Source organism: Amphiura filiformis, chromosome 17 (genome assembly GCF_039555335.1).
Source record: "Amphiura filiformis chromosome 17, Afil_fr2py, whole genome shotgun sequence".
NCBI classification, from domain to species: Eukaryota; Metazoa; Echinodermata; class Ophiuroidea; order Amphilepidida; family Amphiuridae; genus Amphiura; species Amphiura filiformis.
The window spans coordinates 40,090,335-40,104,156 of record NC_092644.1 but is presented as its reverse complement, the minus strand read 5'-3'; the positions used below and the strand labels follow the sequence as shown (position 1 = coordinate 40,104,156).

The window sequence follows — 13,822 nt, the reverse complement described above, 5'->3', positions numbered from 1 at the left end:
TGGACTGGTACTTATTACTACTTAACATGCATTAACATCACAACGCATTACATGCACTTTAAATTGAAATTTGCCAGGGGCATTGCAAAATAATCTGGAGGTACACTATTATACCATTCATGAGCGACATACAAATACAGCATAGGTCTGCTCTCTTTGGGTCTATAATTACGCGGACTTAGGGTTTCTCTACCGGAAATTGATTTGTGCCGAAATTCCTCCCTATGATGCAATAGGCATATGTGACACGATCAGAGGAAATGAGTCGGATGTCGCTAATATTGATTTTGAGATATTGGCAAAGAAAGCATGAAATTTCTTTTATTTTCTATTGTTTTCAGCGATTGATAATTTGAAGCAACTTCGCAAAGGAAAGTCTTATTAACATGGGATTTCAGTTTCTGAATGCTCTAAATGTTCTCTTTAGAAATACATGTAAAACTCATTTTCGACCAGGGTCGACATGTGACTCATTCCCCTTGATCATGTCACATATGGCATAACAATAAACACAGTTCGGAGGTTAATCAATCTCCTTTGTTATGCAATTGTAGGGAGGAATTCTGGTAGAGAAATCCTAAATCTGCGCATTGAGGGTTTTCTTTCCAATTAATTTTCATACTGTATCCCTTCAATATTGTCAAACCATAAATAATTTAACCATTAAATTCATTCACATTTCACTTGGGTAAAAGCATTGCATCATTCCTTCTTGCTCTCTTTTCTTTTCCAGTTCATTCTTTCTTTCTCCCATGACAAGTAATTATTTGGGACTGGGTATTCATTTATGGATTTCTTTTGGAATACCCTTCCATCAGTGCCGTGACTATTACGCTGACTTTCAGATTCGGCGAGGAGGGCGATTTCGACCTCCTGGTTTGTTTACAAACAGAGAGGTAGATAAAAGACCGTTCCGCTTGTCCAAACACTCAGGTATCAGAAGGATGGTCCACAATAGTGTGATTCACGTAACATGAATAGGGATTAAAAAGCTGTCACGTAGAACCATGTGCTTCTATTGTCCAATTTGCCATCAAGATTTCATATGGAAACAGTTCAGACCCAGTACACGATCATGTCAGAAATTAATATTTACAAGCCGACGACGAACGTCGGCTTGTTCTGTCTCTTCCCAATTCTTCTTTCTTTCTTTCCTCTGGCAACCTCGTGACATTTTGCGTGACTTGCCACGTTTCACCCTAGCTCTTTTATGCTTCGACAGATTTCAACCATACTTGAGCCAAATGACCACTGGACTAGGCCAAACCTTACATTTGACTTTGACCTGACTGTGACCTTTGACCTTGACCTTATGGCCAAAATGTTGATTTCACAAAAAATGCTACTCCTTCCACAAATTTCATGCGATGAGGACATGGTTATATCATGTGACTCGACTTAAGTCGGTGTCTATAGGGTGTGCTCAGATAAGGGGTCAAAGGTCATTAAGGGGTCATTTCCGGTCAAAGTCTAAAAAATATTCAAAAAATCACTGTCTTTACAAATTACATAGCAGAGAGTCGCCATTAGCACACATGCATCTCTACTAGCCAGGGTCTTTAGGATGCCTACAGTTTTGGGGTCAAAGGTCATTAAGGGGTTACTTCCGGTCAAAAACCAAAATGTTCAAAAGATTTTTATCTCAAAATGTAAACAGACCAGAGTAATATAACCATCATACATGAATCAGTGCTACTTGATGTATGCATGGTATTTTTATTTTGGGGGTCAAAGGTCATTAAGGGGTCACTTCCTGTTTTTAGCTAAATAACTTCAAGAATTTTTATCTCAACAACTGAACATGATAGAATTTTTATATTAAAATTGGAACAATGCATTTTGTCGGTGTACGTAAGGTTTTTTTTTCCATTGAGGTCAAAGGTCATTAAGGGGGTCAAAAGGTCAATCAAAAATTTTAAAAAATCAAAATCCATGTATAAGTTCGATTAAGCTGAAATTCACCAGGAATATTTCTTATGACATCCTAAGCACAATGCAAGAGCAGTTGACCCCATCCGTAACCCAGGGGTCAAGTTATAGGGGTCAAATTGCGGCTTGTACTCAGCGTCTGTTGACTCTAGTTTGTTCTGGGTCTGATTATTCGGACTACCCTACCATGTAGATTTTCAATGGTGTCTTTTATGAATGACCCATATACACATACACTGTGAATGTAAAAAATGGTAGGGTATTCTAAAAGATGGGGATTTATATTTTTATTTATTCATTTACTTAAATTAATTCTTACATGTTCTGTCTTGCAGATATTAACAAATATTTTGTTTCCTTGATCATCTTTGGTTTTCACACAGAAACCTGGTTCAGGTGTGACTAGCTTGCTAATTGGTTCTTGTCCTTCATTCCCTGGTAGATCCAAATGCCCAGCTTCAGCAGCCTAGAGAACAATAAAATGTATGTATCATGAATGCTATGCCATATGCATCAGAATAAATTAAAAGCTTAAAGTCTAGTTGTCTTAGCCTGGATTATGCACTTTTAGTTTCCCACATGTTTGAATGAGAATTGTTTTGCGTACTTTCCACATGTTTGGGGAACACATTTTCTTCAATACTTGACAAGTTGATGATGAATGTTCTACTCTTTATTGTTTGGCAATAATGTCTTTTGTCAACAGTACGTCGAAAGTTGTACTTTTGTGTATTTGATTGCAAAGATCAGATATTTTTATTCCCGAATCCAATTCTGCACGGGCCCTTCGCAAGGGTGTAGAGTTTGGCATAACTTTGAATTTTGCCTTTTTGGACACTAAAATGCATTCAATCCTTAATTTTGTTTCAACCTTGTCTTAAATTAGCAAGCACAATAAGGTGGGTACCAATTTACATTGACAACATTTTAAAGAAATTTTTCAAATCTCTGACCTGCGCAAATCGTTAAGTGTGTATTTCCCATGGTGTGAGCCCGGGGGGGGGCACTCCAACTTTGGAGGAGACGCGTATGTAGGGCTGTTAAGACCCCCCTTTTCAGCGTCGCTGTCACCCAAAGACCCCATATTTTTTTACGAACACTTGCTCTGTCACCCGAAGACCCCATATTTTTCCATTTTATCTGTCACCCAAAGACCCTTACAAGTCTTGAACAGCAACTTTCATTTATCACTGATTTTGTTACTTATTTTGAAAAAACAAAGAAATTTGAAGCCAGAAATTCGATTTTCGAGGTTTTTGTGGCGCTGTTTCGGCTCTCACCCAAAGATTCCATTTTAAAAAAAGGTCATGCTCTCACCCAATGACCCCATATTTTTTACTATTTGCTCTCACCGAATGCCAAAAATCATGCCCTCACCCAATGACCCCATATTTTTTACATTTTGCTCTCACCGAATGCCCCTTAGTGCGAAAGTGCCAGCCCTACACCTATATCCATTTCATATTGAAGTGCCCCCCGGTGTGAGCCACTCCTAAATAGTGTATAGGTACGGCATATAATAGGACTGCCAGCGAGTCTAGGTGTCTTGTTGTTGATACGTTTTAGAAAAATGCTTGTTTTTAGAGCTCACCACATCCTAGACATTTGCTGTTTTATGACTGTTTATTTATAAAACATGTCAAGTAAATAAATAAAGTAAATCAAGTAAATAAATATAAATAAATAATGAAATAATGAAATAAATAAATAAGCAAACAACAACCATATATTTATAAAACATGTCAAGTAAATAAATCAAGTAAATCAAGTAAATAAATATAAGTAAACAATTTTACGGGCAATTTTATTTCGCTCCTGCCTGACTCGACGCCCGTCCGATGTCAAGCAGAGATAAAACAAGTTTGTCAAGTAAATAAACAATTTCGCTCCTGCCTGACTCGACGCCCGGCTCGTACATGTCAGTCGTCTATCGATACGATCAATATATTAACGGTAAATCGTAGAGTCGGCAGTCCTTTAAAACTTCCTGTAATTAGTAAGAGCTCACCTCTTGAAGGGATTATAATATGAAAGGATGACATTATAATAACAATAGGCTACAAGTCAGGTTTGAACGTTTTGTTTGTTGTTGGGGATTGTTGGTAAGCTTAAAAATTTGAAATGAAAAACATTTTTCATTTTGAGAACTGAGTTCCGCATGTCATGTATGTAACCAAGAACCCAACCTAAATTACCTGTAGCAATAGTTGCTTGTACAATGCATCCTGTAAACCTCCTTCAATTTCTTCGTCAGGGACCAACAAACTTTTATCAGATTTACTGTTTGTTGACATGGTTGACACATTCATGTAGGCCGCCATATAAATAGCCTCATCTACCGGGTCGAAATTCTCCTCTTGTGCGAAAGGGATGAAACGTTGACGTAATGAACTGTAATATTTACATTTTACGGTCAAAGTTCAATCAATTATGTGTTTTTAAAAGAAAAAACAAATAATTGCCTAAAATTTATGTATTTATTTTTCTATTTTCTACCTCTTTTGAGCCGAATAATGTTCTAATGTACATGAAATATAAATTAAACAATATATTGAGAGCCTAAAAATGTTAGAATCAGTGCTGTTAACTTTTAAGAATTTTTGGGAGTGGTAGACAAGCTCTAGAAACTCGACAAAAACAAACCAACCTGTGAAAATCCTTGAAAGATCTGAAACACGGAGGTGTGGGCGTAAGAAAATACCATATTTTAGCCAAAATGGGTGCTATTATGCCGTGTCTATTTGGTTCTAGTGAAGATTATGAGGACGAAGAAGACCAGGTAAGGTTTCAATCAGTTATGACATTTGCATAGTGAAGAAAAATATGTAGATTTTTGTTATGAATGCAACATTTTTGGTAATTTCTTTTTCGAAGCGACAGCTTCAAGTTCAACTTGCAATGCTTGTTTGATTGTCAATTGGCTTACAGTCATTGGGCCATAGCCGCAATAATTACTTTGACAGATGGGATACATTTATAAATTGCCTGTGCATTTTTATTGCATCAGTATGTCGACTTACCACACATGAGATGAGTCTAGATTCGCTTGCCAGTCTCGTGTATGCCGTTTGTACACAAAGACTGGCTATGCCATTTTGTGTGTCAATGGGATTTACACACTTAACGTTTTGCGCAGCTCAAACATGTCAACAATTTTTTTTGTAATTCAGTCAATTCATATGAAATTGGTACTCACATATCTGATCTCCAAGCGTGTTCGGTGATGAAACAATGCAAGTCACAACATAACCCACCTCATTTACAGTCGGTTTCTGTCGTCAGGTCATGTACGGGATACAGCCATGTTGCACTCTGAGGTCAAGACTAATCAGTTACTTCCGGGTCATGTCGATAACAACAAGTAGACAAAATGGCTGGGAAAACTGAGAAAATCGTGCCCTTAAATAGTGTTTCATCATGACGATCAGAAACCTCAAAAAACTTTTTTTGACCGTGCTGGATATATGCTAAAGATATACAGGTACCGTACATTGAAGGATATAAATTGGAAGGTAAATAAGCCAAATATTGCAAGAAATCTACTCGCCAGAATCGTTGCGAGCGCGCAAAAATTACCGTCCATGCGAATGTAATATTGAAAACGTATAATCGTAGATATATGAGTCCTGCATCTCCAACCAAGGTTAAAGTCCCATTCAGTGATCCCAGCGCAAGCGAAAAAAAAAAATTAAAATTGTTTATAAATTGCTTAAAAGTGAAGGATAAGTCTTTGAAATTGTCATTTGATATTTTGTTGAAGCCCCATTCAAATACATATGTACATGTAGCTAATTTATATACTGTCAGTATATAAATTTGAAATTACAGATTCATGAAAACTAAAATGCCTTAATTTGTCTTTAATAAATACAAGGCTTTTGGGTGAACTACTACTACTAGCAGGCTATGTTAGCTCATCTATGACAATGAAATAGGTACCAAAATCTGATAATTTTACAATTGTCTGGATGAGCAAATCACTGAATGGGCCTCTAATTGTTATTATATGTAAATGTTTTTGTTGGTAGGCCTGCCTCGAACTTGCCGAGTGTGCCAGGGTGCGGTGATGGAATATAATTTATAGGCTCATTATACATGTATTTTAATATCATAACAATACACCAATTCCATTAATTTTGTAATTATTTAATATTCATAATGAACATTGTCTTACAGGAAGCCAAGCGACAGCAACAAGCAGAAGCTGCTGAAAAGCGGCAAAAAGAGGCTGAAGGTCGTGGTTTAAAAGATCCTGAAGGTGTAAAGAAAAGGCAACAACAAAAAGAAGAAGCAGAAAAGAAAGCTGAACAAATGAATCAGGAGGGAGGAGACAAATTATCGGTACGTAAACCTGTGATCTGGAGTTTCCCCCAATGTCAGTACTAGAGTGCTCGAGACCTCTAGCTGAGAATTTGCACACAATAGGTATGCATTGGAGGCTAGAGTCATTTGCTATCATTTTGCAGTAGATCAGCTTTGTCAGTTTTTGCAGCACACATTAAATATTCTATTGACATTGAATATTGTGTTTAAATTTGGATGATAGCTATTTTGATGAGTCAACTGTATCTTTTACAGCAAAGGTTCCTATTTTGAACAGTCTAAAATTGAGTGTAAGTGCAACATTTTGATGTGATCACCCCGTCTTGATCAGCTGTGGTTACTTCTGATCTTCCATTGCCTTACGTGGTGTCATGCTTGATTGATTTCTGCTCGATTTTGATAGCTTTAGAATCAAGGCTTGAATGTGCAGCCTTGAATGTGCAGCTAAATGTGGGGACTAGTCGGGTGTAAGTCCTGCATACCAAAGAATTTACTCAACTACAGTACTAAACATGCACACATGCTTATTCCAACTAATTGCCACAGCCTCACATCCAAATTTAACACAACCTTCACAAGGGACCATTGAATATTCAAGTTAATTTCCAGACATGCCAGTGCCGCATACATGTTGACCTGTTGCTTCCAAAGCAACGCTTTTATTAAATCAACATTAACCCATTTTGAACTACTATTTCACCACGTCAGATTTTATCCCCTTGCATTCTGGGCTTGCATCTTCACAACAAGTTTGTTTGCCCATCAACAGCGGAGCTCAGTGGCAAAGAGAATGGCGAAGAAATATGAAGTAGAGCCCTTCTGCTTAATAGTGATATCCCCCTCCAAAAAAAAACAAAATAAAGCCACCAGCTTTTTTTGAACTTTTGATTTAAGTCAGGAGTAAATTAGCCGTGGCAAATTCAGAGTAGCTTAAGGGGGTACTACACCCCTGTGGTAAATTTGTGACTAGTTTTGCATTTTTCTCAAAAATAATAACACACTGGTAATAAAGTTATGTATATTATTGGGGCAAGGAATCAATTACTACACTGAAATTTCAGTGACTCAAGACAAGCGGTTCAGTATATATGATAGGAAGCGAGGTACATCCTAGTGGTACCTTATTTCTTATCATAAATAACAAACCGCTTGTCTGGGTCACTGAAATTACAGTGTAGTGATTGTATTCCTTGCCCCTATAATATACATAACTTTTGTTATCACTGTGTTATTAGTTTTTGAGAAAAATGCAAAAATAGACACAAATTTATTGAGGGTGTAGTACCCCTTAAGGGCTGGGGTATGAACGTTTGGACAGTATTTATTTTGGGACATTAGAGCACATCAGACATATCGAATTGCATTCTGAATACGAAGAATGTCATTCTGATATCAAATAATTTTGATTTTTGAAATTCGCAATTCAATACACATTTTATGGCAAATCATTAAAATTGATATTTTTGATATTTAACAGTACTTGAAGTAAACTTTATAAATCTGATGATTTATACTTAAAGTGTATGTAGGTGGGATGAAAAGCCGACGATCAATTGAAAATTTTGACCTTTCAGTATTGAAGATATGGATTTTTTTCCCAAAACACCAAAAAAATTAGGTCTTTTGGGAAAAAATCCATATCTTCAATATGAAAGGTCAAAATTTTCAATTGACCGTCGGCTTTTCCTCCTGCTACATACACTTTAAGAATATATCATTAGATTTATATAATTTACTTCGAGGACTGTTATATATCAAAATTTGAAAAATATCAAACTTTTATAATTTGTCATAAAATTTGTATTATATTGTGATTTTTAAAAATGAAAATTATTTGATATCAGAAAGACATGCTTCAGATTCAGAATGCAATCGATAGGTCTGAGGTGCTCTCATGTCCCACAAAAAATACTGTCGAAACATAATAAACGCTCATTTTGGATCCCTTAACACAACTGGCTTTCACAATTTCACATTGACACTACAACATTACACACAACCTATGTACTGCCAACCCATGTACTGCCAACCCATTCTTCCTCCATCCATCACTCTGACATTTCGCTGGGTGTAAAACCCTTCTCCTGAACATAACTATATTTTCAAGTGGATTAAGGGCTGGGGTATGAGCGTTTGGACAGTATTTATTTTGGGACATTAGAGCACATCAGACATATCGAATTGCATTCTGAATCGAAGAATGTCTTTCTGATATCAAATAATTTAGATTTTTGAAATTCGCAATTTAATACACATTTTATGGCAAATCATTAAAATTGATATTTTTGATATTTAACAGTACTTGAAGTAAACTTTATAAATCTGATGATTTATACTTAAAGTGTATATGTAGGTGGGATGAAAAGCCGACGATCAATTGAAAATTTTGACCTTTCGTATTGAAGATATGGATTTTTTTCCCCAAAACACCAACAAAAATTAGGTCTTTTGGGAAAAAAATCCATATCTTCAATATGAAAGGTCAAAATTTTCAATTGACCGCCGGCTTTTCCTCCCTGCTACATACTCTTTAAGAATATAACATTAGATTTATATAATTTACTTTGAGGACTGTTATATATCAAAAATTTTAAAAATATTAAATTTTTATAATTTGTCATTAAAATTTGTATTTTATTGTGATTTTAAAAAATGAAAATTATTTGATATCAGAAAGACATGCTTCATATTCAGAATGCAATTCGATAGGTCTGAGGTGGTCTCATGTCCCACAAAAAATACTGTCGAAACGCAATAAACGCTCATTTTGGATCCCTTAAAGTTATCTACCATACCCATAATTAAAGGCTAATATGATATTGTGTGGTTCTTTGTTTTTATATTTCAGTGGCAAGTTGGATGATGCAAGTTGTTAAACTGAAGAAGGGAACCACTTAATGCATTCAGATATTTGTCAGCTATTTATTAGAATCAATTTCTTTGTGTATAATAATAATTTGATTGTTTTGTATCGTTGTGATAACAGTGCTGAGCATTTAGATCATCTATTGATAGAAATTTTGTATAATTAATGTCATAATTACAGCAGTGTATATGTATTATTGGAAAAGAGTTGAACTAGTTACAGAAATAGTCCAGCAATTGGTCAAATAAAATAGCCACAAAATAGTATCGTGTTGTGATTGTGATGCTTCAGAATTTGAAATATATACAATTCACTTTTCAAATTCAAACTATTTTAAAACCTGAAGGAGTATGTTCCAATATTGGGCTATTCCAGTTGAAATCCATACATCTCCTGAGGAAGTCATGAATGTAATCTCTCACACAGGGGTGTATATTTCAAATTGGATTCAGGATATTAAGGTCATATCTTCCATAGGGGTGTATGGATTTCAACCGGAAAAGCCCCTTTTGGTACCATTTTGTTACCATTGGAATTTAAAAAACATGGAAAAAAATTGACTTGGACAAAATGCGACTAGTTACAAGGGTTAATCTATTAACTAACAGTAATCAGTATTAATATTATTTATGTTGCAAGAAATTCTAATTATGCACATTTTTAATCTCTCTTATCAGAAGTGAAATGAAATTCATTAGTTGAAATTAAGCAGGTGGGCTGGGGTGCTATTCCAGTTGAACTACATACACCCTATGGAAGTCATGACCTTAATCTCACAAGTCTAAAGGAGTTGTAGATTTCAAATGGAGTCACCCATACAGGTAACCCCATTTGAAATTCACACTCCCTGTGTGGAAGATTAAGGTCATGGTTTCCATCTGGGGGTCTATGGATAGCCCAGTATAAGAACCCTGACCAATGGAATTACATTATCCTCATTTAACTTCGAAAACTTTGAAAAGAGTATCAACTTCAAAATGTAATTTCCTAAAGGGTATCAAATTTGTGTCACTTAACAAGATTTTAAAGTTAAGAATACTGATGGGCAAGTAGAGATAACAAAAGCATCACATAGCATAAGTTAACTCCCAACAGTTAGACCACCTGTTTTTTGTTGGGTTTTTTTCACTTAATGTTTTTTACAGAAAACCCAATTCAGTCACATTATATAACTTAGCTTTTTAAAAAAATCTTAAGAAATACATGTTGTATAATATTTATAATTATGGTAATAACTAATATAATTTGAAGGTTAAATTCTTATTCAGCAGTTGTTAAGCTTTTATAATGAATTCTTGATGTCATCCAATTTTGAAACAAAATATTAAAAATTAAACAGTATTACATAGATATTTATATTATTACCATGTAAATCACTCTACCTAGATACTTAATTATTTTATCTATAAAACTAATATTTCACTTGGTCATTGTGTGTTGGATTTTGGTTGAGGTCTCGTGCAGAATTACAGGAGTCGTGGATAAGGTATTACAATCAAAATCAAGACTTGGACTTAAATCCTGGAAAAGGTATCAAAATTACTATATGTCTCAAAGGAATTCCATTTAAGGATCAAAATCACAGTGAAAGTCTAGGTGAAAAGAAAAAGGATTGCTTTTGTGATAACATTTTCAAAATGTTGACAAACCATTTTCTTTCAAAATGTTTTGTAAAATATAGTTTAGAGTAACATTTTGTTGTGGATATAAACATTGGTAGTATTCTTTACACAAAATGTTTTGATGATCAATTTATATCCTGACATTTATATGTTGAAATAAAAACTTTGGAAAAGAGAACCAAAAATTGATGTCTGCCGGGTATTTAGATATTTTCATCAGTTTTTAATCATATGTAGTGTAATTTTCAGGCTTTCAACTTTTTGACATGAGCATAAACCAAAATCCAACAGACCCCCACCCACCCCATGTACAGTAACCAGAAGTGAACACATTAAAGTTAATTACAATAACATGTGCCTTGGACACATAAATACATCAATTTACTTAGAACAGCAGCTTTATATAGTAGCAATGTGCATCAAAGCTGTGTCCCTTATTTTGATGTAGACAGGGAGCAGTACTCCATTGCGTGCTCCTGTAGAGATTTTGCTTAACATTGTGGTTAAAAGCTGGAAACAGGATATATAGATTGTCTGGGGGAGGGGGGTTATATTTTCATATCCCCCAAACATGCCAAATTTGATGATTAGAGACCCAAAAATATAAAAAAATATAATTACTGTTCAAAATTATGTTAAATTTGCAAATGTTGCTAAAAAACAATGAAGAATCTACACTTTAATATTACAGATTTTTATATGAAATTAAAATATTATCTCATGTTGAAACCAGTTTTATGAAAATTTCATACCTTCCCCGGAATACCTTCCTGTCCATAAGTATCCACAGAAACATAAGTGTACAGAAGTATAACAGAAGTAATACAAGTATAATACTGCTGTCTAAAATCTCATGTCCTGTGCAGGGTCCTATGTGTGGAATAGTTGGAAACAATTTTTGGATGAATCCACAGATTTCACACATTTTATACTCATCTACAACATACAGTGTAATATATCTAAACCTGTTTCTAAGCACAATGTTTAGCATTTTTCTTTTTCTTTTTTAGCTGCTTCCTGTCTTAGTGATAGATATGTGAAATACATTATATGACTGTTACAATGTACATGTAGAAGTTCCATGTTTGTCAACTGGATTTGAAGCTTGCCAGTTTTATACAACTTTTAGTTGTAAATGCAATTACATAATGCATCTCATTAATTTGTATTTAGTTCTTGTAAATATCCCTATACAGAGTATATATGTATGTACAAATCATAATTATTCCAGATAAAACTATGTGTTCCATAAAACAACCAAATTTACTGTATGATGGCATATGGGATTTGATGATAAATGAAAGTGCTTTTCCAAAACTCATTCAGGCCACTGCCCTATACCACATGTATATATTTATGTTACTCATGTTACATTATTCGTGCATTTGGGTAACCCATTAACATTTTATAGTAAATAAATATATTCTTTCATCATAAAATTTGCAGGAAAGTAAATTTAGTTGCAATAAAAAGATTTGTCAGAATCTACAAATTTTCACCTGCATCTCTCCCTGATAGCAGTCGGGGGCAAATATGGAATATGTGTATTGCATTATAATAATACAGAACAATGGCTGTACAGGGTTAATCTCAATCTCACATGTAGAAACTTGATCAGTTTGACTGGACCAAAAATTCCAAGGTATATGTACCACATCCTTTACTGCAGCGGTTGGGGCTTTCATGAAACTTTCACAGAGCTCTTCACAGTGCAGTATCCCATTAGATTACCACGATCACTTGCTGCAGTAATGCCAAAGTCAAAGATCTTACTTTTCATTTTGGGACATTGTTCTGGGATTGAATAGGAAGATATTGGATCATTTTAAATGTTTCAATCATTCAGTGGGAATATGTGGTTGTAGACCACAGAATTAAAGAAAGTGCTACCAAGTGTGTTTTGGAAAAGAGGTCAATATGATAATGATTATTGTTCTTGATACCAGATGTATTTTTATGTTTATGTTTTGTCATCTTGTGTGCAATGTTTGACATTTTGTGATAAGGATGATGATGATAGCCAATGGGTAGGTCCTAGCTGCTCACAGCAAAAAATCAAGTCTTCACATGGTGCTAAATTGAGCTACAATCTCAGAAAAAATGTTTTCAAACACATACTCCAATTCCCATTTTCTTCGTACCATACGCACTATATGAGTCACTGGAAACAGAATTATATAGTAGTATATTGCCTCAGTGTTCATCTTCTGCTTACCCCATACCATTCCCCACCAATCAATACAATGTTGGGAGATGGTGAAAATGAGCACACTGCATTTCAACATTGTTCAGGGGCAGAAGGGGGACCATTTCCAATTAGGCTTTAAAGTGTTCAATTTTTTTTTTTGAGATAATGTAGGTTGCACATAGGCTATATGTCTCAAGAACCTTGCTATATACTTTTCTGTATAAGGTACCGTAGTATTGTTTATAGTCATGGTTCACTTAAAAATTACCTCAATCCTCATTCAAAATATTTTATTGTCTTGATTTGGCAAAATTACAGATTATGATTATAGAGACTCCGAAATGACGAGAAGGCCAGACTCTCAGCTGTGTGTCCTACATGAGTAGGGCCCTATGCCTATAGGCTGATGACAGTTAGTTAATCCGGTCACTTTTGTATTGACTGATGAAGTGACTCTTTCATTATTTATTATTTGAATGTATGTCATTATTACCTGTAATGTTGATGTAAGACCATGTCAAAACATGAAGGAATGCATAGATCATCCTTACATGCATGTTGCACACTGAGATTGAGAAAAGATTGGAGTTTGTTTTGACTAAAATAAATTTGCAATTTTTGCAATCATCAGGAACAGTGATGAAGGAATCCTTTATTTTTATCATCCTCTACCCTAAGAAAAACATATCAATTGTCAGATAATTTACTTTTTCATGCAAATAATGAGTTTTAGCCAAAATGAAAAAGTGTTGCAGGCGGGTAACGGGAAACTTGAAATCAACTTTCATTAGCCTTATAGGGCCAATTGGGTCAAATCCGAGAGCCAAAAATATTTATTTTACCCGCAATTTAGTCACAATAATCTATCAAGATATCGACAGCCTGCGAAGCTAA

General features: G+C 34.8%; 2 protein-coding genes across 2 annotated transcripts in view; one reads left to right on the top strand and one right to left on the bottom strand.

Moving 5' to 3' along the window:
* LOC140138435 (PIH1 domain-containing protein 1-like) overlaps positions 1-4,275 on the bottom strand; it is a 59,779-nt gene extending 55,504 nt beyond the window's left edge. Inside the window, exons 1-2 of the mRNA XM_072160330.1 lie at positions 4,125-4,275; positions 2,249-2,395 (exon numbers count right to left, since the gene is read on the bottom strand). Coding sequence (XP_072016431.1) covers positions 2,249-2,395; positions 4,125-4,250 — 273 coding nt within the window. The 5' untranslated portion in view covers positions 4,251-4,275. The remainder of the gene's footprint in view (positions 1-2,248; positions 2,396-4,124) is intronic.
* Positions 4,276-4,557: 282 nt separating this feature from the next.
* LOC140137785 (uncharacterized) lies at positions 4,558-13,568 on the top strand. Its single transcript, XM_072159552.1, has 3 exons — positions 4,558-4,708; positions 6,106-6,270; positions 9,101-13,568. The coding sequence occupies exons 1-3, from the start codon at positions 4,646-4,648 to the stop codon at positions 9,113-9,115; spliced, it is 243 nt and encodes an 80-aa protein (XP_072015653.1). The 5' UTR covers positions 4,558-4,645; the 3' UTR covers positions 9,116-13,568.
* Positions 13,569-13,822: the final 254 nt, after the last annotated feature.

Bases quoted from the DNA above. Each gene is read 5' to 3' on its own strand.
- LOC140137785 (XM_072159552.1), top strand. From the start codon at position 4,646: ATGGGTGCTATTATGCCGTGTCTATTTGGTTCTAGTGAAGATTATGAG. The intron at 4,709-6,105 runs GTAAGGTTTCAA...ATTGTCTTACAG, and splicing joins ATGAGGACGAAGAAGACCAG to GAAGCCAAGCGACAGCAACA.